A 24,739-nucleotide genomic window follows, 5' to 3' on the forward strand; every position below is an offset into this window, starting at 1 on the left:
ATGCACAAAAAAGTATACATTTCCTACAAAAGAGACACAAAACTTTTGATTCCTGAGTATGCTAAAGCTATCCAATATTAGAAGTGCTGGGGAAGGCAGCTGTCTTTTTTTTATAATAAAAAACAGGTTTTTATGGGCATTTTCTTTCTACGCATTGCTTCGCTCCTTCTTCGTATTCTTGCTTGGAGATCCACATCTGCTGGAAGGTCCCCAAAGAAGCCAAAATGGATCCACCAATCCAGCAATGCCTTGACTTGACTAAACCTCTGGCAGAACTTTTTTAAAAATTAGTTTTCGTTAAGGGTTTTCTGTGTTACAAAACTGATAAAAGGTACGTCTATCAATTCATAAGAGTCTTTTTTCACACTTTGTTTACATTGAGGGAGAGAGAATTTTTTTTGTCACAGACACCTCGCCTCCCTCGGGAGGTTGTGAACTCTCCTTCCTTGGAGGTTTTCTCAAGCAGCGCTTTAGCTGAGATTCCTGCATGGGAGAGGGATACGGGGTTGGACTAGATGACCCTTGGGGTTCCCTTCCAACTCTGAGGCCGCTAACCAGCTGCAAACCCTCCGGATGGGGCTGAGCTGCGAAAGCTGGGAGAAAGAGGAGCAACGGCGCGATGGAAAGGGCGAGTGCAGAAGACACCGGCGCTGCGCCTTCTTCCCTCGACGGCGCCTCCGTCCGCTGCCCGAGGCAGGAGGGAGGGAGGGAGGGAGAAGCAGCCACGTCACTGCCTCCTCCTCCTTCTCCCTCTTTCCCCTTCCCTCTTTCCTTCCTCCCCCTTCGTTGCTGCGGGAAGCAGCGAGGGAGCTGCAAAAAGTCAGCCAGACAGAGGAAGGCGGTCAAGCGCTTGGCCCCTCCTGCCTTCTCCGTCGGGCTCTCTGGGAAACTTTTGGCGACTCCTGCCTTTCTAGCAAGAGGGGTGGAGATATTGACCGGACTGGGCAGTCTTGGGCCATCCCTGGGACGGTAGGAGGGTTTCAGCCTTTTAGGAAAGTCACGTCAGAATGCAGCCCGGCCCTGCGCGCGGGTTTACTCGCGAGTCGGCGGGACTCGCCCCCCTAGTAAGCGTGCATTATTAGGAGGAGAGCGGGACAGGACGGGCTTTGCGCTGCAAATCCTATACGCGTGTCTGTTCAGCAGGGAGCCCCATTGAGTTCACACGAACTTGCCCTCAGGTAAGTGTGTCTAAGGGCTGCACTGCTGTTCTGTCAGCCGGTGCCGGGGATGAAAGTGGACCGAAAGGAAGACTTATCCAGACTTGTTTCAGGAGACATTAATTGGTGAGTCAGGGATGGTCAGCTGGCTGGGTAAATTCAGAAGTCGGGTGTGGTAGTACTGATGGCTAGACTCACAAAATCTTTACCATGTGGCTGCAGTCTTGGCTGGGTGGTGTAAGAACTGACCAAGAGGAGAATCCAGCGCTTGGTAGTGTGTCGGGGTTTAAGAAAAATAATAAAATAAAACAACTTTTGTCAGGGGGAGTAGGGTTGTCCATTCTTCATCTGTACGTGCTGATTTGCAAATTTTAAAAAGATTTCCCTGTTGAGTATCTAGAAGATGCAGAGCCCTGAAGACTGTGCATTAAAAAACCCTGGCCATGTTGCGAACCTAAAGAGCTGGCTGGCTGAAGCAGCCGGACAATCTTGGAACAGTTCATGGCTAAGTGGAATGGGAGAATGGAGGCTGATCTGTGGCTATAGGGCTGGCACAGAGCTTTAAAGCTGCAGTTGCAGGTCTTGGCATAAATACTGAGGATGAGTGAATGCCTGGCATTTTGGTGTAGCCTTTGAGTAAGGCAGTAACTTCCACCAAGAAGAGACGGGGTTGAGGAAGGCACTATGGGGACGGCTTCATCGTTGGTGAACCCCATCGGCACGGTCGGGGAGGTGATTGAAGACACCTACGAGGGAGGCGGTGGCGAAGCTTGTGAGATCCCCGTGGAGGTGAAGCCCAAAGCCCGCCTCCTGCGCAGCTCCTTCCGCCGTGTAGGGACGTCGCGGCCTGGAGGCCTCATCGGAGCCAGCTTCAAGTCCACAGCGTCCGTACAGGAGCTGGAATGCATGGCAGAGTACGAGCGGCTGAAAAAGGAGTACGAGATCTTCCGCATCAGCAAGAACAACGAGGTGGCCTCTATGATGAAAAAGGAGAACAAGCTGGATAAGGAGAACAAGAGACTTCGGGCAGAGCTACAGGTAACTTGAAAGGCTGGGGCAGCCGTCTTGGGCTAGCAAAAAGAGGCATAGGTTTACAAGACCAAACATAATAAAACAACAACAACAACAACACCGCTTTGGAATTGGAGAGCAGCTTCTTGCAAGCTGCCAATTTTTCTCTTCTGACACTTAGACGTTAACAGTCAAAACCATTGCTTAGCTGTAATTTTTCATCCTAGGGAAAACTCTCTCTCTCTCTCTCAATAACACTGGTCTTTTTTTTAGGCACTTCAGAAAACCTATCAAAAGATACTCCGGGAGAAAGAAAGTGCTCTAGAGGCCAAATATCAAGCCATGGAGAGAGCAGCTACATTCGAACACGACCGGGACAAAGTCAAGAGGCAGTTCAAGGTAAATCGCTCCTTCTAGCAGCCAATTCAGGTGCTGAGTGCCGGTAGCTTTTGAAACCAGGACTGGCCGCTGAGAAACAAAAAGGAGATATCAATATGCTTTGGGAATATGCAAGGGGGGGGACCTCCCTGCAACTCAGTGCGCACTGAACATGTATGCTGAGTGTCTGTTAATGGGAGAAAACACAAAACTAGAGGCAGGAATCATGTGGAGCATTTTGAAGAAGGAAAAGTGGCCAAAACCCTAAACAGGGCCACTCCACACTGCAAGATTTTGTTGCAGTTCCCATTTGTGTCTACAGTGGTACCTCGTGTTACATACACTTGAGGTTACATACGCTTCAGGTTACACACTCCGCTAACCCAGAAATAGTGCTTCAGGTTCAGAACTTTGCTTCAGGATAAGAACAGGAATCATGCTCTGGCGGCGCGGCAGCAGCGGGAGGCCCCATTAGCTAAAGTGGTGCTTCAGGTTAAGAACAGTTTCAGGTTAAGAACAGACCTCTGGAACGAATTAAGTACTTACCCTGAGGTACCACTGTACTTATTTTCCTTCTGTCTTTCACATTGCATCGTGGTGGGGGCTGAGGGTCCTGTCCTGTCGCTTGAACATTGGACTGTCCCAGTGGGTGTTAGTTTCATGCCAGCATGAAAGGACTCTCACATACTATTAAGTGGTGTTTTAGAACAGCTGTAAATTCTGGCTGGTGGTTAGGTTCATATAGTTAACCTTACTTTTTTATATAGATTTTTAGAGAAACCAAGGAAAACGAAATTCAGGATTTACTGAGGGCTAAGCGGGATCTGGAGGCAAAACTGCAAAGGCTGCAGGCCCAGGGCATCCAGGTGTTTGATCCTGAGGAGTCGGATTCAGATGACAGCTGCACGGAGGTTACCGGTAAGAATTTTAACCTGCTGCTTTTGCCAGTCATGTGGGGGGGGGGGGAATGTATACAGTCATACCTTGGGATGAATATGCTGCAGCTTAAATATTTTCAGGTTGCGCTCCGTGGCGACCCGGAAGTAACAGAGCGCATTACTTCCAGGTTTCGCCGCTCGCGCATGCGCAGATGCTCAAAACAACGTCACGTGCATGCGCAGAAGCGGCAAAACGCGACATGCGCAGATGCGCAGTCGCGTCTTACGTTCGCTTCAGGATGCGAGCGGGGCTCCGGAATGTATCCTGTTCGCATCCAGAGGTATCATTGTATAATTGTGTAGCATAACATAGATAAAAAGCTTCTACTCCTGGTGGATTAAAAAAACTACTACATAGTATTAACTTTTAAACAATGATAATCTGCTAAATTACTACCCACCCACCCATGAACTCATCACACAGGCCATTTCAAATTGTAGTATCGCTGTACAGTGATCCTCACGTGCACCACTGCCAAAAGATGCTATTTGGCCCCCCAAATGTAATGTTGCACCCCACCCCTAACTCCTAGCAGTGCAAGATTCTGTGGGTCTTAGGGGCTTCCCCAGTGTTCATGTTTCCTTTTGGAAATGAGGCACAGCAGAGACTGTGGTGTCTTTATGATATAAAGTTTTATCTACATATATATACAACCTAAGCCTATGATGGAGGGGTTGCAGCATTAACACCCCAAAAAAGTATTAATTTTCCTATAACTCTAGTCTTGGATTCAAACAGGAATCAAACAATTGGTCTCAAATACAGCTTGCTGATTTAATTCTTGGTCACATCACTGCAACTCAACTCCTAAATTCAGGCTTTGTCCTTCTAACTATTTGCCATCTCACACAGAGCATCTTTCCTTTGTTTCCCTTAATGGCCAATCACCCAAGATATTACATCAACACCAGAAGCTAGCCTGGGTTATACAATGATAATAACTGATTGTGTTTTAAGCTGTTGTCTTACGATGATGATGATAATAATAATAATAATAATAATAATAATAATAATAATAATAATAAAAAAAAAAAAAAAATATTATTTATACCCCACCCATCTGGCTGAGTTTCCCCAGCCACTCTGGGCGGCTCCCAATCGAGTGTTAAAAACAATACAGCATTAAATATTAAAAACTACCCTAAACAGGGCTGCCTTCAGATGTCTTTTAAAGATAGGATAGCTCCTTATTTCCTTCACATCTGAAGGGAGGGTGTTCCACAAGATGGGCGCCACTACCGAGAAGGCCCTCTGTCTGGTTCCCTGTAGCTTTGCTTCTCGCAATGAGGGAACCGCCAGAAGGCCCTCGCCGCTGGATCTCAGTGTCCAGGCTGAACAATGGGGGTGGAGACGCTCCTTCAGGTATACAGGACCGAGGCCATTTAGGCTGATTAAATTGTTGCATGGCACCTAAATGACTAGGTAATTGATGACCAGTCTATGTAAACAATAGGTATCCATCAGTAAATGCTTGTTTCATTTTTAAGCCACTGGAGCTCAGACCGAATATTGGACTGGCGGAGCTTTGGGAAGCGAGCCTTCCATGGGCAGCATGATACAGCTTCAGCAGTCCTTCCGAGGCCCTGAGTTTGCACATAGCTCCATAGATGTGGAAGGGCCTTTTGCAAATGTCAACAGAGGTAAGGCCTTGATTCTTTCTGAAGAATTTAAAAAGACCTGAGACAAAATCTTGCAGTGTTGTATCACTTCAAGACAAACTGTGGATGAAATGCGGAGTCGACCTACAGAACAATTCATCGTTTCACCAGTGTTTTAGTTATATCACGTACCTGCACAAATTCCAGCTTCTTTGTAGATGACCTATAGTGCTAATTGAGGTTTAAACTGGTGAAATAATGATTGATTGATTGAATCTTCCCTCCCTATCCTGAAATGGGTGTTGGGTTGTTGTGGTTGTTAGAGGCATCACTTATCACTTTTCAAATTCAGAAGTCATATGTGTGTCTCTCTTTGTGTGAAGCCACCCAAAGGGACTTCTTTTATTTTTAAAGAGAGCACTACGGCACATGTACTTGGTAGCACAGGATATTTTCATTCGCTGCTTCGAAACGTGACATTCAGTTTAAATAAATATTGATGAATGAGCAACATTTTGTGGCCCTTAAGTTCCAGGCTGGCAACATTGACAGGGCAGGCCAACTGCATACCGCCCCCTGTGGCTGTTTGGAAGAGTTAGGTGGGAGGGATGGACTGGCTGGGCTGCATTAAGCTGATTGGTGGTTTTGAATTGGCTAACAATGTGTTTGTGTGTGTTGTCTTTTCTTACGTTTGCAGATGACTGGGATGCAGCTGTCGCTAGTTTGCTGCAAGTCACTCCCTTGTTTTCCCACTCTTTGTGGAGCAATACAGTTAGGGTGTATCTCATCAGTACAGAAGAGACTCAGAACGAAGTAGACATCTTCATCCAGGTGAGAAAAATGTGTGCACGATATACTAGTGATTTTCTACACTTTTCTGCATTGTCCTCTGTTCCGTTGTCACAACACTTTGCAATCTGCTTCACACGGACAATAAACCGTATCCTGATTTCAGTTTTCAAAACAGGGAACATTGCCCAGTTAGTAGAGCCTGTGTTTTGTATTTATAAGATTTCTAGGTAACTGCTTGGCATTTTCCAGTTTAAAAGTAATTTTGAGTCATATTGCTGAGCGAGGTGTCTGCCTCAAGGTATAGAGAACTGCTACCCACCAGAGCAGACAGTATAAGCCTTAAATATATTACTTGGCTCATAAATAATATGGCTTTTTTCTGTCATATGGGGCGGAATTTTCTGAATTTATGACGTCTTGGTGACCTGGGGGGGTGACACAATGAATCACTTCAGTGCAAAGAGTATATTATTCTGGCTGTGTGACACAGCAACTTTATTTTGAATTTTGGTTTGATCAGAATATAACTTCCATCCACCTGGCTGTAGTCCACACTGTCATTTATTTACCTATCTACCAACAAATTCTCAGTATAATGTACAGCAACTGGAGAAGTGTTTTATTATAGTTATGCTTATCTTGAAATGCCCCTGGGCTTTTGCAAACCTTTTTGAGAAAGGGAAGTTCAAACCCCTCCAAACCAGAAATGCTGCCTTCAATATGAACCTACCTGAGCACTAAAATCAATGTTGAAATCTGGATTCTGCGACCATTGGAGGTGCAGTGGCTGTTCTAGTGAGCTTTTGGGTTTTACGTCAACTGATTTGAAACTCTTCTACTTTCAACTGTGCATGAAATTGTGCTGTGATCTTGGATATTATTCTTGTGCTTGTATAATACCTTAATTTGGTCTTTCAGTACTATCTTTGCTCGGTTGTGTGAACCAGTTTGAGTATCCTTGTATAGAAAAGCGAGTTATAAATTAATGTAAGTAAATAAATCTGAGAAACAAGAGAATGGGACTGTCTCTTGGCATGTCCTTGGCATCCAGAGCATCTTGTAGGTAACTGGAGAGAAAATAAATCGCTTTAGGAAGGAAGGTGGTATCCAGCATGTCAAATGACTCTCAGACTTACAACCCACTACTAGTAATCATTTATTTATTTATTTATTATTAGATTTTTTTACAAATTTCTCTTTTACAAATTATTCAAACATAACCATATTCTCCAATTTACAAATTTTTGACTTCCACCAGCTCCTCCCACAATCCTCATATTTTATATTTATTACGCATTTCCTTTATAATATATTGCCAGTTAATAATATCCTTTCATCTCGTTTTCTTTTATAATACCCTTTCTCATCATAAAGCCTCTTTAAACCGACTAGCGTTGTCTGATCATCACAGATATTTTCCAGATAAATCGTAAACTTTCTCCAGTCCTCAGTGAACTTCTGATCTTTCTGGTATCTAATTTTCCCAGTCATTTTATCTAATTCTGCAAAGTCCATAAGTTTCATTCTCCACTCTTCCACTGTCAGTAATTCCTCTTGTTTCCATTTTTGGGCTATTAAGATTCTTGCCGCAGTCACTGCATATTGAAAAAGTTTGTAATCACTTCTGTTAATTTCTCTTCCTGTAATTCCTAACAAAAAATCTTCTGGTTTCTTTACAAATGTATATTTAAACATCTTTTTCAACTCGTTATATATCATTTCCCAGAAGCCCTTCACCTTCCTACACTCCCACCACACTAGTAATCATTTATGAATGACTGTGGCTGAGAGTAGTCTTAATGGTTAACAGTGATTACTGCTAGCCAGAGTTTCTTGTGTTAACCCTGATCAAGATCCCAGTGAAACAATGGCTAAGCTTGCTCAATCTTGTTTTTTGTGATGGCAATTTAGCACCCATAAACAAAACCCACATTTTCCTCTTAACTTTCAGAAATACTCTCCCAAACTTCGGAAATATTGTGAAACAATGGAATACTTCTTCCAAGCTGTCCATTTTCCAGTAGACACTGAAAGTACTTTCCAGGCTGTGAGAAAATGGGAAATTGAGAAAAGCTCTTTAGCCATTTTGTTCTTGCATCTAAATTTGCCAAGGTGAGTTAGCAGCTTAGGAAACCGTTAAGCAGAAACAGGGAAGTGCATCAGTAAAAGAGGACTATGTCACTAAGATGTTCCTGGGTTTATGGAATATATTTTCAATCAGTTTTGTTTTTAAATACTTGAATACAGAACCTGCCTTAAACCAGGTTTAAAAACTCAGCTTGTCTCAACACCACAGGTTTTCTAACATATTCCGATTGAAGTGCGCTTACTTTATTCAAATGTCTACACCAGAATTCTTCCTAGAAAGAATACTAAGAGCGCAATGTCTAATGCCTACTTACTGTGTTTAATGGGGTTTATAGGATTGCAGCCTAAGGGTACTTTTCCTTAAAAGACCCATTTGGTTTTATTTATTTTTGTCTGTTTCTTTACAACTCTGAATCTCAGGACGTTTCCCCCCTCAGTTTTTTAAAGGCACGTTGCTTGTTTTGTGATAAAAAGGCTTGTCCCTTTTTGACTGGAGCCTTTTGTAGAAAAAAATGCACCCTTGAGGCTGATGTTGATGAAAACTGTGTGCTACAGCAGAATAGTATATAGCACAAAAATGCTGGTTTTTCAATCTAGCTGCCTGCTGGATGAGTGCGAAGAAGCCTTCTTGAAGAACCCTGAAGGGAAGCCCCGGCTTATTTGCCACCGACTGGTAGATGGACAAGTTGGTTCGGATTCTGTGCAGCGATTAGTTGAGCAAGTTCGTTATGTGAACAAAACAAAGGTAATGAGAGTGTGCTGAAGGTTGGTACGTTTATCAGTTTTCTTATTTTGTAACCATTTGTGGAAGCTGGTGTTAACATAATTTGTATGTGACTCCTTAATTTTTAATTTTTATTTTTTTAAGGATAGTGCATGCAGGAAGGTAATGGAATAGCACACATTCAGGCAACCTGATCATGCAATCCCAAATCAATTTTGCTTCCCAGATAGTTGTTTACTGTCATGCTGCAATAGTTGTTTCTGTCTTTAATATAAATATATAGTGGAAAAAAGGTTGAGGTTTCCAAAAAGAGATATTGCTTCTAGTATTTTTCACCTTGAACCCTAATGAGGAAGGATTTTTATTTTTTATTTTTTGGGCTTTAAAATGTGATTTTGTTTATGTAGTTCACTTCTGAAAAAAATGTTCTGTCCTTAAAATTAATTGGATTCAAAGAATGAAGATACTCTTCGAATTACTCTTCCCTACTAGTATTCATTTTTGTCTTCTGCCCTTTGTACTACTGAGTTTGAAATGGCTAGTATTGGGTGGTTATTGCATAACGGTGCAAATTTTAAATACAGCCCTTCATCCAAATATGCAGCTTGGCCTGATGATCCACACCCTTTGAAAAGCAACAACCCCATTTAATTCTTTTTTTGTGATATTTAATTTTAAAATGTAGATAAGTTTGTGTATGTTTGTAACGAAGCAATTTTTAAAAGGAAAAGAGTAGCTCATCTAGGCTTCCTATGGAATCAGGAGATTGAATTATTGTTGCCTAGGAGAGTAGTATGCTGAACTGACTTTCTGTTTTTTTAAAGTGTGCAAATCTTTTCTGAATAAGATGCCCCAGGTCTGTAAAAACAACCTACTTCTATCTGGAGACGTAGTCTTTTCAGAATCATTTCTCTCTCCTCCTACCCCAGATCATCAGCCATATGGGAGGAGAAGAGGAAGGAGCCCGTGAAGTCTATAATTATGTGGAAAAGACCATAAAACAGGTATTTCCCTAAAGGCCAGTTGTCTGGTGGAAAAGCAGTGTATAAATGCTATTAATTTTTTTTTAAAGGAGTAAATTAACATGGGGTTCTTGACTTTTGTTTGCATAAATCGGGGTTGCTTCACACATTACATTATTATATGTATATCTAAAGTATATTTTAAAGCATCTTATTTAAAGCCAGAGGGGGAAGCCAAAAGTATTTGGCTTCAGCTTTAAAACTAATTGCAGGTTTAGTTAATATGCAAACTTCAGGAAACTGTGAGTTGCTTGAACTATGGTTGGTGAGAACAAGCAAAGATCTGAAATCATCATTTGTCCCCGGCTTGTTCTCAATAACCACCCTGAAATTGTAAAAAAGAAGAAGAAGAAGAAAGGTAAATGACCCCTGGACTCTAGTCAAAGGTGACTATGGGGTTGCGGCGCTCATCTCACTTTCAGGCTGAGGGGGCTGGTGTTTGTCCACAGACAACTTTCCAGGTCTTGTGGCCAGCATGACTTAAACTGATTCTGGCACAACGGAACACCTTGACGGAAACCAGAGCACATGGAAACGCCGTTTACCTTCCCACCAGAGCGGTATCTATTTATCTACTTGCACTGGCATGCTTTTGAACTGCTAGGTTGGCAGGAGCTGGGACAGAGCAATGGGAGCTCACTCCTTCACAGGGATTCAAACTGCCAACCTTCTGATCAGCAAGCCCAAGAGGCTCAGTGGTTTAGACCACAGCGCCACCCATGTCCTCCTGAAATAGAACATCAGCAGAATGGTTTGTTTGACACCAGAAGCTTCCAGTCTCTTTCCTTGTATGCTCAGAAGAGGAAAAAACAGAGAAAGCGTGTAAGCCCAAGATTTGCTGTAGTAGGAAAACAGTAGGAAAACCATGGTTTTATGTTAAGTTTGAACTGGACTGATGGCAGGACATCCCTAAAACACATGAACTATATGAAGAAAGGATTCCTCCAAAGCCCACCTGAATTTGGTGGTGGAGAAGTCCTTGGGATAGATTTAAGCCCCAGCACCTCCTTCTTTAGGGACGCGGGTGGTGCTGTGGGTTAAACCACAGAGCCTAGGACTTGCCAATCAGAAGGTTGGCGCTTCGAATCCCCGCGACAGGGTGAGCTCCCGTTGCTCGGTCCCTGCTCCTGCCAACCAACAGTTCAAAAGCACGTCAGAGTGCAAGTAGATAAATAGGTACCACACCAGCGGGAAGGTAAACGGCGTTTCCGTGCGCTGCTCTGGTTCGCCAGAAGCGGCTTAGTCATGCTGGCCACATGCTGTACGCCGGCTCCCTCGGCCAGTAAAGCGAGATGAGCGCTGAAACCTGAGTCGGTCACGACTGGACCTAATGGTCAGGGGTCCCTTTACCTTTACTTTTACCTCTTTCTTTGGGCACTGACCACTTTGTAGACAAGAGTCACTCACTGCTTCTTCATAGGATTTGCTTTTCTGCTAACATAGGATATACTGGGCTGTGAAATTACACAACTGGAAAGGAAGGGCGCAACAGACAGTGCTGAGCCTTCCATTCCCGAAGAGGAAATTTTTGGAGACGTGCTGTGGGATGCTCACGATGAACAAGAACAGATGGAGGCCTTCCAGCAGGCGTCCAGTTCAACTTCTGAGCTTGGATTTGAGAAAGTAAGTTTGTGCCCTATTTTAAGGCACACATAAGTGTTTGTGTCTGTTTTTCTTCACTTGCAGCAGGGCTGCCGCTCTTGCAGGAAGCGTGGGGTTTGCAAACATCCCCGGAGGCTTTCAGTCCTCAGGCTGAAGGCGGCCATATGTCTCAGGCAGATGATTCGGTTGGTTTTGGGACAATTGCCAAATGTGCCTATACCAAGGAGGAAATGCAATGAACGTATTCCAGCTGGCTGTATGCTTCCTTACTATTGAAGTAAGAAGTATAAAAACTTAACCTTAAGTCTAGGCTGCTCCCAGGCAAAGGTTTTCTGAGTGCTTTCTAGCAACGGTGCTCATTCTGCCAGTTCAAATGGCAGATCGGGGGCCAGCACAAGGTGGCTCACAGCTGACAAAAACAAGGGAGCATGTGCAACCTCCTCATTCAGTTACAGATAGGTAGCCGTGTTGGCCATTCCCAGGACATTCTATACAAGATCTCAAAGTAGCTGTTTTACTACAAAGGAATTTCAGAAATAGACTGGAAAGAGAAGCTGCTGAATTGCAACTTATTACCAAACTTAAAACCATGGAGAGACCTGGTCTGAACAAAGACATTGGATTCTTATCTCATTATACACGACAAAGCCATTTTTCACCTTCTCACCCCTTGCTTTTTCCTGTAAGACCTATTGCAGTCGTTAAGAGTCGTCAACAGGCTCACCACAGCTATCTGCCAATCACCCATTCCCACCACCCTTCTGAGTAATACCCCTCCCCACCTTCTCACTATATAGAAGGGTCTGGTGACTTCTGTTTCAGTGTATTTGAAGAAGTGTGCATGCACACGAAAGCTCATACCAAGAACTAACTTAGTTGGTCTTTAAGGTGCTACTGGAAGGAATTTGTTTTGTTTCTCCTCATTCAGGTTTATTTTAAACCACTTGAGGTTCAGAGCCACAGTGCAAAACCAGTTATGGGGGGAATCTATTGACTTGGCAAGTCTCTGGTACAGTGGTACCTCGGGTTAAGAACTTAATTCGTTCCGGAGGTCCGTTCTTAACCTGAAACTGTTCTTAACCTGAAGCATCACTTTAGCTAATGTGGCCTCCTGCTGCACGATTTCTGTTCTCATCCTGAAGCAAAGTTCTTAACCCAAGGTACTGTTTCTGGGTTAGCAGAGTCTGTAACCTGAAGCGTCTGTAACCTGAAGCATATGTAACCCGAGGTACCACTGTATATGTTAGGTCCCTTTGAACAAGATAATCTTTAAAACAAAAAGCTTGATAACTGTACAAATTTTAACTGAGATCCTGCACCTGCTTACATGCAAACCACTGCTGTTAAAATTAACAGGAACTGCTTCTGATTCTAAAGGCTGAAGGTCCTGTTGACTTTCCTGGCACTTAAAATACGTTTGGGTTTTGCTGCATTGTACCCTATTGCTGCAATCCACTGGTTTCTTTCATACACAGAAATCTAAACAGAACACTGTTGGCAAGAAGGGCACCAACCCTATGTATACATTCCTTTACACATGGAGGTGTGCTCCCTCTGTGTTTTAATCAAGGGGGCAGCACATGCGCAGGGGAGCTGGGTGTGCAATGGAGCATGCATAACAGGGGCCTGGATTGTGTACAATGGCTTGGCTGCCAAGACTCCAGAAAGAATATTTGAAGAGGGAAATGCACTCACGTTAGAAATGTAGCTCACGGAATAGTGGTGCTCCTAGAGTTCAAAAAGTCATACACTGGAAGAAATTGTTTCATGCTAAGTGAATTTAAGAGTTTTGCGGATGTATCTTTTCTATCACATTTACATAAATCAATGTTGGAAGGATTGCACCTGTTTCTGGGTATGTTGAATTTCAGTATATTGGCTGTAAGAGGCGATTCTGCATTTTGGTGGGGAGGGGCCTAGGCTAAAAGCAAAGCTGTCCCTCCAGAATTTGGAAGAATCATACTAAATCCTTTAGTTATAAGAGCATGTGCTATGACACTTTTAATGACGTGATGGTGAGAGACCCCTAATTGAATATCTGACTTTCTTTTTAAAAAAAGGGAAAAGGCATCCAGACATTCAAGTCTACTTGTGAAATATTTATGTGGTTTGCATATGATGGTTAGTGGTTTGCTGTGCTCATGCCTTGGAGAGCTCTTTTGCTCCTCCCACTCATGCACAGAGGAAATAAACAATGATCCCGGGTTCAGACATAAGCATGAAGCCGGCAGTTATTACTTGCTTCCTCTGTCCATGAGTCGGGAGCCAAAGAGCCCTCTTATCATGGTAGCCTATTAACCATGTGGTGCATGAATGGGGCCAGTATTTGAGAAAGTAAGCTTAGCTCAGCTCTGCCTCTGCTGAGTGATGGTGGCTACTACATTTGTGAGTTAATCTGTGACCAAGACAGTGTCCTTAAGAATACTAATGTGGACACAAGCCAATTAAATTCAGCGTGACTTACGAGTCAATGTGGTTAGAACTGAGCGTTTGGGGGGACCCAAGATGCTGTTATATCTTCTTAGATCACACAGAGCCTCAAGATCCAAGTAGATGCTTAGATTTTTGAATCACTCTGTTTCTTGACTTAACCCCAGAGCTCTTTGCCTGATTTTTGTTTGCAGTATTACGAACGCCTGAATGACTTGGTGGCAGCCCCAGCGCCGATCCCGCCCCTTCTCGTGTCTGGAGGACCAGGCTCAGGAAAATCTCTCCTTTTGTCAAAATGGTATAGTCTTTTAAGTGTTTTCCTTCTTTGTTTTTACTATGGGTCCCCATAAAGATAAAGGGACCCCTGACCATTAGGTCCATTCGTGGCCGACTCTGGGGCTGTGGTGCTCATCTCGCTTTATTGGCTGAGGGAGCCAGTGTACAGCTTCCGGGTCATGTGGCCAGCATGACTAAGCCGCTTCTGGCGAACCAGAGCAGTGCACGGAAGCGCCATTTACCTTCCTGCTGGAGTGGTACCTATTTATCTACTTGCACTTTGATGTGCTTTCAAACTGCTAGGTTGGCAGGAGCAGGGACTGAGCAACAGCAGCTCACCCCCTCGGGGGGATTCGAACCACCGACCTTCTGATCGGCAAGTCCTAGGCTCTGTGGTTTAACCCACAGTGCCACCCGCTTGTATCCAATAAAGTTGCAGGATATAACAGAAAGTTCACAAGAGCAGCCTTTCAGAGCTGAACCAGATATGCCAGTCCTAGCGTGACAGCTAAGGGGACGTAATGGGGGAGCAGTTGCCTTGCTTAGAGCAAAGTTAGTGTTTCTTAGGGACCTTCTTTTGCAAAATGGAGTCAAAGCTGGACTCTAGCTCCTGTAGAGGGACAGGGTCTGTTCATGCTGTGTCTCCTCTTCCTCCTCCTCCTTGGCCTTTCAGCTCTGTGTGGGGTTTTTTTTAACAACCCCACCCCCCGATATTCCGTAGCAAAGATGGGGAAGCCATGATCCTCTGGGTGTTGATTTCCCTGCCTAAATCCCATGGACGCTGCTGAGTAAGAAGTCCCAAGTCCACAAAATAGCTCTTGGATAGAAATAAACCTGGCAGATAGAAGGTACTTCTCAAATGTTCAAAATGTCCTCTCTTCGACCTTTTGGAAGCCAAGAGAAACTATTTATCTTGGAAATAGGACCCTCGTACCTACGGGACCGTCTCTCCCGATATGCCCCATGGAGGACCTTATGGTCCATAAATAGCAACACCCTAGTGGTCCCGGGCTCTAAGGAAGTCAGATTAGCCTCAACCAGAGCCAGGGCCTTTTCAACACTGGCTCTAGCCTGGTGGAACGCTCTGTCTCATGAGACCAGGGCTCTGCAGGATCTGATTTCTTTCCGCAGTGTTGTTCCGCCTGGCCTTTGGTTTGGAGTCAATTTGATTCCCTCTCATTCTTTCTTTTTTCCTTTCTCCTTCTGTGTTGGAACTCCTATTTGGGGACTTCCCCGGCTTTTTTTCTGGCCCATGTAGCACCAGTCTGGATAGTTAGCCTTGGTGAAGACTTGACATTTTCATCCCCCAAAAACGTTTTTGATTGAGTTTCCACTGAAATGAGGCTGCATTTTAATGTTTTAATGTTGTATTTTAATCTTGTTTTTAAGTTGTATTTCAATTAATTGTTTTTAGATCGGGTGTTAGCTGCCCTGAGCCTGGTCCTGGCTGGGAGGGCGGGGTATAAATAAATTTATTATTATTATTATTAAGCAACAGGTGGACAGCCTATTGCCTTCCGGCTGTTGCTGAACTACAGTTCCCATCAACCCCAGCCAGCAAGGCCAAAGGTTGGGGATGATGGGATGGTAGTCCAGCAACATTTGGAGGGCAACAGGTTTTCTGTGCTGCTGTTGTGGCCACTCCCAAGTGTTTTGCCTTTCTGTGGGTCGGAAGGAAATCCTGCACATGTCTAATAACTGCAGGGTCAAGTTTTTGCCCCCTTTTTAGTGGTCTCAAAACGGTTGAAGAGCCAGTCTGAGATGGCTGAGAGGTGATCACACAGACCTTCCTCACCCACTGATTAACTACCTCTGTCCTGTTAAGAGAAATCATTTGGCCGATAAGCCCCATAAACACAAATCCCCTTTGGACAGTGTGGGTCGTCTCCAAATAATATGCTGTACAGACTTTCAGTCCACACAGTTGGCTGCCCCTTCCACTTTCAAAATATGTGTATACCCCCCCCCCGGTCCCTTGCAGCAAGACATGGATGGTCAGAATGGTCAATTTGGCCAATGCCCCCTGAAAGCACAGTGCATTTATAAGTGCTGTTAACAAATTCAGTGGCGGGGCACATGTTGTGCATGCAGAAGTGCCCAGCACCTCAAGCCGGGCTGGGAATGAACCCTGCCTGAGAACTAGTACAGTGGTACCTCGGGTTAAGTACTTAATTTGTTCCGGTTAAGAACCTGAAACTGTTCTTAACCTGAAGCACCACTTTAGCTAATGGGGCCTCCTGCTGCCGCCACGCCGCTAGAGCACGATTTCTGTTCTCATCCTGAAGCAAAGTTCTTAACCCGAGGTACTATTTCTGGGTTAGCGGAGTCTGTAACCTGAAGCGTATGTAACCTGAAGCATATGTAACCCGAGGTACCACTGTACTGGGCTAAACGGACCAATGGTTTCAACTTGGTGCAAAGCATCTTCCTACATTCCTATACTGGTCCCAATATTTCCTGCATACTGATCATCCTTCTCTGCTCATTTTTTTTTACATTTAAATACAGCCATCTCAAAATATTAAAAACAGTAAAAACAGTAAACTAATATTCCAAAAGATCATTGGCACCATTTAGATGCCGTAATGTAACTTTGAAAATGTACGTTCACGAGAAACCCATCTTCTCCCTTGTTTGTCTCTCCACCTTCTCCCTAGGATTCAGTTGCAACAGAAGCATTCGCCAAATACTCTCATCCTATATCATTTCGTTGGGAAACCTTTGTCAAGCAGTTCAGAGCCTGCGCTGATTCTCAGACGTCTCACTTTAAAGGTATTTCAAAAAAATGAAATAAAGTAAAAATTGGGCAGGGCAGAATGGTCAAAGTTTTTTTAAGGACCTGAATGCCTGTGTGCTAAAGAAAAAGTCAAGAACTATTTTAACGAGCCTTGAATTTCTGATTTGACAGTAAGCCATCATATGGTGTACTGTGAACATTCTGATCCCTGGCGAGGAGGTCATTCCCATTTTTTCCTTCCCTGGGCCTTTGGGTCAGCACGGGATTGCAGCGAAGCAAAGGTTAGGCTTAGTATGTTGAATCTTTGACCACGGTTAAGCCCTCTCCTTATTAACCATGGGGTGTAGCCATGATTTGGCCTATGGTTACAGGTTGTGGTTGAGCAGAAGAGGCCTTAACCATGATCTTGGTTTTGGATGACATGTTAAGCCGAATGCTGGCCTAGTGGGTGTGCTCCATTGACCCCCCATAACATGGAGAAGAGCAAGATGGCTGCATTTTCCTTCTTGGGAGCTAGTTAAAGATTGACTTCACGTGATATTCGGACGTGAGCAATATCTGCTTTGTCTCAAATGCCATGAAACTGCAAAAGCAATCTCTAGGACACTGAAAATATATATCTTAGGAATACCAGTTAGTTCATAACAAAGAAAAACAAACCCCTGAGAGTTAATGCACTGAGTAATATGTTTTCCTGGCTATTCCCAGCCATCTGGACAAAGAAGAGGAGACAGGTGGTATTTCGTCTGTTTGAGGCTCCAGGCAAACCCAGCCGGCGTTTTTCAGTTGGCAGCACACTGCACTGCTGCTGAGCTCGTCTCTCTTGATTTAGATACATGCAGTCATATTTTTAGAATAATACCCTAATTCGTGGACCCGAAAGTAGTGTGAAGGCAAAGTGAATCAGCGTCTACTGTTGAAGCTGGGCTGTTCTGGCCTTGTGAGCTGCCTGGGAAGGGAACCATATGTAAGCCATTCTGCGAAGTATAAGTGTAGCAGTTGTTTAAAGATATGACTGTTCTTTTTTAAAAAAAGACGATGGTTCATTATGCTTGGTACTGATTCATACGTGGGTCCTCAGTCCCCTCTCCCTGCCACCCAGGATGTTGTGTGGTTCCTCATATGCTGGGCAATGCCAGGTCAACCACTGGGACAAAAATGGTGATGTAGCACTTATAACGACAGAGATCCCTTCTCCTGAATCTGTGCCAGTAAATCAACATTCTTCTCTACCCATCCACCTATTTTGCATTCTACGGACTATTCAGCCCCACTGGGAAGAAGAAGGTCTACATTCTGCAAAGGTCTACCATCCCATCATATACAGACAAAAGTTTTAATAGGATACCGCTAGGGCTGGGCGAGAGATACAGATATAGATAATGTTGTTGTTGTTGTTTAGTCGTTTAGTCGTGTCTGACTCTTCGTGACCCCATGGACCAGAGCATGCCAGGCAATCTGTCTTCCACTGCCTCCCGCAGTTTGGTCAAACTCATGTTTGTAGCTTCGAGAACACTGTCCAACCATCTCGTCCTCTGTCGTCCCCTTCTCCTTGTGCCCTCCATCTTTCCCAACATCAGGGTCTTTTCCAGGGAGTCTTCTCTTCTCTCTCTCTTTCTCTCTCTCTAAATACCCAGATCGAAGTCCATATTGTGATATCGGTTTCATAATTTTTGACCTGGCAGTATATATTGAATCATGGTGTGTGCATGCGTGCATGCGCTATGCAACAATCACAATATGGGGGAAACCGCGAAGCCAGCCAATTCTTCTTTCGATCACAAGAGGAGGTGCAGGGAAAATAATGATGCAGGAAAAACCGTGAAGCCAGTCGGTGCCTCTACATAGCTCCATCATTATTTCAGACATTGTGATATACCGGGATATCGCAATGTTTAGCTGATGATTTATCACAATGTTGAAAAGCAGATATTGCCCAGCCCACAACCTATTATGATGCAAGCAACAATTTGTAGCAAATCTATAGGACCGGGCAGTCAGTGATAGCATAATACTTTATTCTCCTTTCGGGAGAATAAAACCAACCTAATGCTCTTCAGGGACGCAGGTTGCGCTGTGGGTTAAACCACAGAGCCTAGGACTTGCTGATCAGAAGGTCGGCAGTTTGAATCCCTGCAACAGGGTGAGCTCCCGTTGTTCGGTCCCAGCTCCTGCCCACCTAGCAGTTCGAAAGCACGTCAAAGTGCACGTAGATAAATAGGTACCACTCCGGCGGGAAGGTAAACGGCATTTCCGTGTGCTGCTCTGGTTTGCCAGAAGCGGCTTAGTCATGCTGGCCACATGACCCGGAGGCTGTACGGCGGCTCCCTCGGCCAATAAAGCGAGACGAGCGCCGCAACCTCAGAGTCGGTCACGACTGGACCTAATGGTCAGGGGTCCCTTTACCTTTAATGCTCTTCAATCCTGACACATCATAAAAGACTATATTTAATTCCAGCATCATTCACGTATCTCTGGAAAGAATTGTTTATTTTCTTATTTTGATAAAATCAATTTAAACAGATGGATATTTTAATCTGCTTTTTGGTCCTCTTTACAACGAAAATGCAGTTTAACAAGAAATAGCATGGGGTCATATATTGCCTTTAATTTACTGTTTCTGTGTGTTCCCTGCTTCGTCAACAATTAGGTAAAGCATATTTTACTCACATTTACAATGTTGTAGCTTATGCAGCATTCCTGGTCAGTCTCACCTTTGACACTCGATCCTGTAAAGCTATTAGAAGAATTCCCTCGTTGGCTGGAGAAACTTTCTGCTCACCACCAAGGCGGCATTATAATAATTATTGACTCTATTGATCGGATCCAGGTAACATTGGCAGTATACTTGACTTGATAACAGTACTGAAAAATGAATTTAGAATTGTAGTGATTATTGTGCATTAGCTATTTTACCATTCAGCTTTTTTGTTGCTAATAGATGATGCTTATTCAATATTATTGAGGTGATTTTTGGTTTTTTTTTAAGTTTGGGAGTGGTGGGCCTAGAACACAACACTGAATCTTGCAACACATTATGTAGAAGGGGGTGGGGGGAAATCTGCTTATAGATGTTTACTTCAATCCCAGTGGCCACAGATACATAGACTTGGAAAGTGAAAACATGCACCATTTCAGGGCCAGATTTAGGTTTAATGAGACCCTAATCTACTGAAGGTAATGGAGCCCTTTATATGCCCAGCTGTTCTTTGTCAACAACAAATCGTCACTGTTTTTTGTGTTGGACACGGGTGGTGCTGTGGGTTAAACCACAGAGCCTAGGACTTGCCGATCAGAAGGTCGGCAGTTCAAATCCCCGCAATGGGGTGAGCTCCCGTTGCTCGGTCTCTGCTCCTGCCAACCTAGCAATTCGAAAGCACGTCAAAGTGCAAGTAGATAAATAGGTACCACTCCAGCGGGAAGGTAAACGGCATTTCTGTGCGCTGCTCTGGTTCTCCAGAAGCGGCTTAGTCCTGCTGGCCACATGACCCGGAAGCTGTACGCCGGCTCCCTCGACCAATAAAACGAGATGAGCGCCGCAACCCCAGAGTCGGCCATGACTGGACCCTAATGGTCAGGGGTCCCTTTACCTTTACCTTTAAGCAACTGAAGGTAATGGAGCTCTTTATATGTCCAGCTGATCTTTGTCAACAACAAATAGTCACTGTCTTTTTGTGTTGAATATATGCTATATGGTAATTTATGGACCTAATAGGTATCTAAAGCCATTTGCTCATGTTGCCATGCAACCAGTCCATGAAGAATGTAGGCACCCTGTATAAAGAAATGAGCAAACCAGTGATATTTTAGGGAGCAGGGGCCCAATTCTTACATCATAGGAGCCTACACAACACGAAACACTGTTGCTGTATGTAGGTTTTATTTTATTTGTTTTTTATCTCATATTTTGGAAATGTACATCCAGCTTTTTCTCTTTAATTTTTTTAGGTGGCCCTCAAGAGAGTGGGGCCCTAAACTAAAGCTTGTTTAACTTATACATAAATCCAGCACTGCACCATTTTTCTGTTGGGGGCTATAGGAAATTTGTGCATTTGTGACTTATGGGGGCTGCTGAAAGGGAAAAATCAGGGGTGTAACAGTTGTCCTGCGGTGGGGTGAAATCTGTGTTCTATTCAGCATGCTTATGAGTTTGAATTGAACTCTTTGTTTCTCAGCAAGCTGAAAAGCATATGAAATGGCTGATTGACCCCCTGCCAGTGAATGTGAGGGTCGTAGTGTCCGTGAATGTTGAAACCTGTCCCCCAGCATGGAGGTAAGTTTGTTCTGGAGATGCTCAAAAGCCATCTGCTTAAACTGTTCAGTTGCCAGGAGTCAGGAGGTGCCTTTAAGTTGTCAACAAATGGTGTTCTGCAAGAGCCTCTTCAGTCACAAACTTGATGCTCAAACGGCGCTTGCAGCATGACACCCTTTCCCAATACAGTGGTACCTCTAGTTAAGAACTTAATTCATTCCGGGGGTCCGTTCTTAACCTGAAACTGTTCTAAACCTGAGGTACCACTTTAGCTAATGGGGCCTTCCACCACCACCGCACCATCGGAGCATGATTTCTGTTCTCATCCCGAAGCAAAGTTCTTAACCGAGGTACTATTTCTGGGTTAGCGGATTCTGTAACCTGAAGTGTCTGTAACCTGAGGTACCACTGTATAAGGAATGGGGCAAAAGAGAGATGTAGGGGGAGCCACATTGCATTTTCCTGCTTGGGGAGGGAAGGATTAACTGAGCTGAAAGAGGCCTCTGAGATGATTCAGAAAAGGCATATATGGTCCTGGTACTCTAGCACTTCAGAGTGCAGGTGACAGACAGCTTGTTTACTTGCTCTCATATCAAAAATGCCATGCATTTTAAAGCTGTCTCATGGGGGGAGAAGGCTAGATTGTGATTCATCCTTGCGTCAAAGCTTTTGATATGCAATGTTGTCCCCACATAAACTGCATTCAAATAGCAACCCCTATACACCCAACCCTGAATTATGAATTATTGGTAGACCCAGGAACTGGAAGGCTAAATTTTCTTTTGTTGTGTTCAGTGTGCCTTACTTTTAGGAAAGTGTGCATAGAATTGGCAGTTTTAATCTGGGCATTTCCATTTCTCAATTTTTCCAGCAACAGAGCAACACTAGAAGCAGGAGGCAACCTGACTGCTTTTCTCTTGATGGTGATGGTTTTATTATTATATGCCACCCATCCGACTGAGTTGCCCCAGCCACTCTGGGCAACTCCCAACAACATATTTAAACACAAAAAACCTCAAACATTAAAAAACCTCCCTGTACAGGGCTTCCTTCAGATGTCTTCTAAAAGGCAGGTAGTTGTTTATCTCATTGACATCTGATGGGCAGATGTTCCACAGTGCAGGCTCCACTACTGAGAAGGCTCTCTGCCTGGTTCCCTGAAACTTCACTTCTTGCAGTGAGGGAACTGCCAGAAGGCCCTTGAAGCTGGATCTCAGTGTCTGGGTTGCACAATGGCGGTGGAGATGCTCCTTCAGGTATACAGGGCCAAAGCCATTTAGGACTTTAAATGTCAGTACCAATGCCTTGAATTGTGCTTGGAAACATACTGGGAGCCAATGTAGATCCTTTGGGACCGGTGTTATATGGCCCCGTCGGCAGCTCCCGGTCACTGGTGTCTAGCTGCCACCTTCTTGATTAGTTGTAGTTTCCGGGTCACCTTCAAAGGTAGTCCCACGTAGAGTGCATTGCAGTGATCCAAGCGGGAGATAACCAGAGCATGGACCACTTTGGTGAGACAGGGCGCAGGCAGGTAGGGTCTCAGCCATCATACCAGATGGAGCTGGTAGACAGTCTTCCTGGACATACAATTGAATTGTGCCTCCAGTCTTGAGGTAGCTGCAAGCACTTCCGTGGCAGTAGGTAATGCACACTCAATAACAATGATTTAAAAGTCTCAGTGGTGGTGATGGTGGAATGAGTCCATAAAATGTGTGTGCCACTTAAGAAGGTGGTGCTTAGTCTCCCTATCATCGGTGATCATTTGGGCACGATGCAGTACAGTGGTACCTTGGGTTAAGTACTTAATTCGTTCCAGAGGTCCGTTCTTAACCTGAAACTGTTCTTAACCTGAAGCACCACTTTAGCTAATGGGGCCTCCTGCTGCCACCATACCACCGGAGGACAATTTCTGTTCTCATCCTGAAGCAAAGTTCTTAACCTGAGGTACTATTTCTGGGTTAGCGGAGTCTGTAACCTGAAGTGTATGTAACCTGAAGCGTATGTAACCCGAGGTACCACTGTACAGTCATACCTCGGGATGAATACGCTTCAGCTTAAATATTTTCGGGTTGCGCTCCACAGCAACCTGGAAGTAACGGAGTGTGTTACTTCTGTCTTTTGCTGCTCGTGCATGCACAGACGCTCAAAATGATGTCACGCACATGCGCGGAAGCAGCGAAACGTGACCTGCGCACGCTCAGACGCAGAGTCGCGTCTTACGTTCGCTTCAGGATGCGAACGGGGCTCCAGAACGGATCCCGTTCACATCCAGAGGTACCACTGTATATGCAACGGCATTTGTGCAGCCACATTCACTGTAGCGCTGCAAGATGCAGCCGCTGCATAACCTGGAAGAAGAAGGTTGTCCCAGCAAAGTTATACAGCTGGGGAAATGTGGCATCCTTCCAGATCCTGTCCAACAAATGAACAGCCACTGTGATTGTGCTGCATGGTAATCTAATCCCCGGAAAGGTCTCTCACCCATTTTAGGTCTTTGTGCAGCAAGGCTGATAATGGCTGGAATGTACCGAGGAGTAAAGAAGTGTTCAGTTCATTCTCTTCTAAGTGTTCCCTCTTGGAAGAGAATGGTAAGCCTCCTCCGTATTTAGGGCTTTGAAATACAACCATTATCTCAAAAAAGTTTTTATCTCCTGTGCACTAATCTTGGGTGTGTGCATGTAGGGACTTGCAGTACTTTGATATAGTCAGACTGCATAGATCAAAACTATATTATAGTCATCCAGAGCTCAATAGTAAAGGCTTCAAATTGTGCATTAGATTTTTTTTAAAAAAAATACTGTTCTAGTATTTGAATCTGTTCTTTACAAAAGCTGCATTGCCAGCTAAGGAAGTGATTTCCCACTCTCTCACTGAAAGGTTGTGGCCAACACTTCATCTCGATCCATTAAATGCGAAGGATGTGAAATCTCTCATTAATGAAGAATGTAGCTGTGCGGACCTGAAACTGACAAAAGAACAGGTATTGATTATATGTGTGTGAATGCTTTAGCCTGGGAGACGTTATCTACTGTCAAAGTGAGAGTCCTTGACTCAAGAAGAAAACTCCTAAAGCTCTACATGGGTAACTAAATTATTTGTTAAAATGAAGCAAAACGCTGTAAAATGTGGAAAACCAATAACTGCACTTCACTCAAAGGGCTCGATCCATCATGCATAAAATCCTTTTGGAATTATTTGGTTATCTGCATATGATTGTGTGCTTGCATTTCTTTCCTCCCTTTTCTCCAAGGATCCCACCCATTTTGTCTTCTTAATAACCATGTGGGGTTGATTACACTGAGCTTTGGCTTTTGTAGTGTTAGATAAATGAACAAGAAGAGAGAATTCTGATCATCTACATATCTATTTGCCAAAAAGAGTTAGCAAAATCTTTTACCTTACCATCACTTAAGCCGTCATTAGCTCAACCCAAATATCTCATCAAATAGGCAGCTAAATTATGGTTTGGTGTGTCTGAATTGGCAGATCATGGTTTGTGATCAGGCAAGCAAACCAGAAACTATAAAGTGTTTTTTTGCACACCATGGCCTGGGCTACAGCCAGAGTAATTTTGACAAAAACCTAGTTATAGTAATTGTTGTACCTCAAGAGGCCACGACACTTTAGAAATCAGGGTATTTAGCAGATGGAGAAAATAGTAAGCAAGTCACTGAACCATGGTTTGCTGGTATGGCTTGAAAAAAACATGGTTTGGGTTCTAAACTATTAATGC

At 44.1% G+C, this 24,739-nt stretch overlaps 1 protein-coding gene across 2 annotated transcripts in view; it reads left to right on the forward strand.

Annotated features, from left to right (window-relative positions):
• Nucleotides 1-561: 561 nt before the first annotated feature.
• Nucleotides 562-24,739, forward strand: part of NPHP3 (nephrocystin 3) — a 227,965-nt gene continuing 203,787 nt past the window's right edge. The window contains exons 1-15 of one of the 2 annotated variants that reach the window (XM_081882914.1): nt 562-1,283; nt 1,558-2,195; nt 2,442-2,567; nt 3,314-3,464; nt 4,973-5,125; nt 5,781-5,914; nt 7,827-7,987; nt 8,561-8,708; nt 9,617-9,691; nt 11,153-11,332; nt 13,936-14,039; nt 16,675-16,789; nt 19,441-19,584; nt 20,930-21,027; nt 23,884-23,986. In XM_081882914.1, the coding sequence (XP_081739040.1) occupies nt 1,842-2,195; nt 2,442-2,567; nt 3,314-3,464; nt 4,973-5,125; nt 5,781-5,914; nt 7,827-7,987; nt 8,561-8,708; nt 9,617-9,691; nt 11,153-11,332; nt 13,936-14,039; nt 16,675-16,789; nt 19,441-19,584; nt 20,930-21,027; nt 23,884-23,986 (2,046 nt within the window). In that variant the 5' untranslated portion in view covers nt 562-1,283; nt 1,558-1,841. The remainder of the gene's footprint in view (nt 1,284-1,557; nt 2,196-2,441; nt 2,568-3,313; nt 3,465-4,972; nt 5,126-5,780; nt 5,915-7,826; nt 7,988-8,560; nt 8,709-9,616; nt 9,692-11,152; nt 11,333-13,935; nt 14,040-16,674; nt 16,790-19,440; nt 19,585-20,929; nt 21,028-23,883; nt 23,987-24,739) is intronic. The other variant, XM_081882915.1, reaches the window with a different exon arrangement.

Source organism: Podarcis melisellensis (assembly GCF_964234715.1).
Source record: "Podarcis melisellensis genome assembly, chromosome: 12".
NCBI classification, from domain to species: domain Eukaryota; kingdom Metazoa; phylum Chordata; class Lepidosauria; order Squamata; family Lacertidae; genus Podarcis; species Podarcis melisellensis.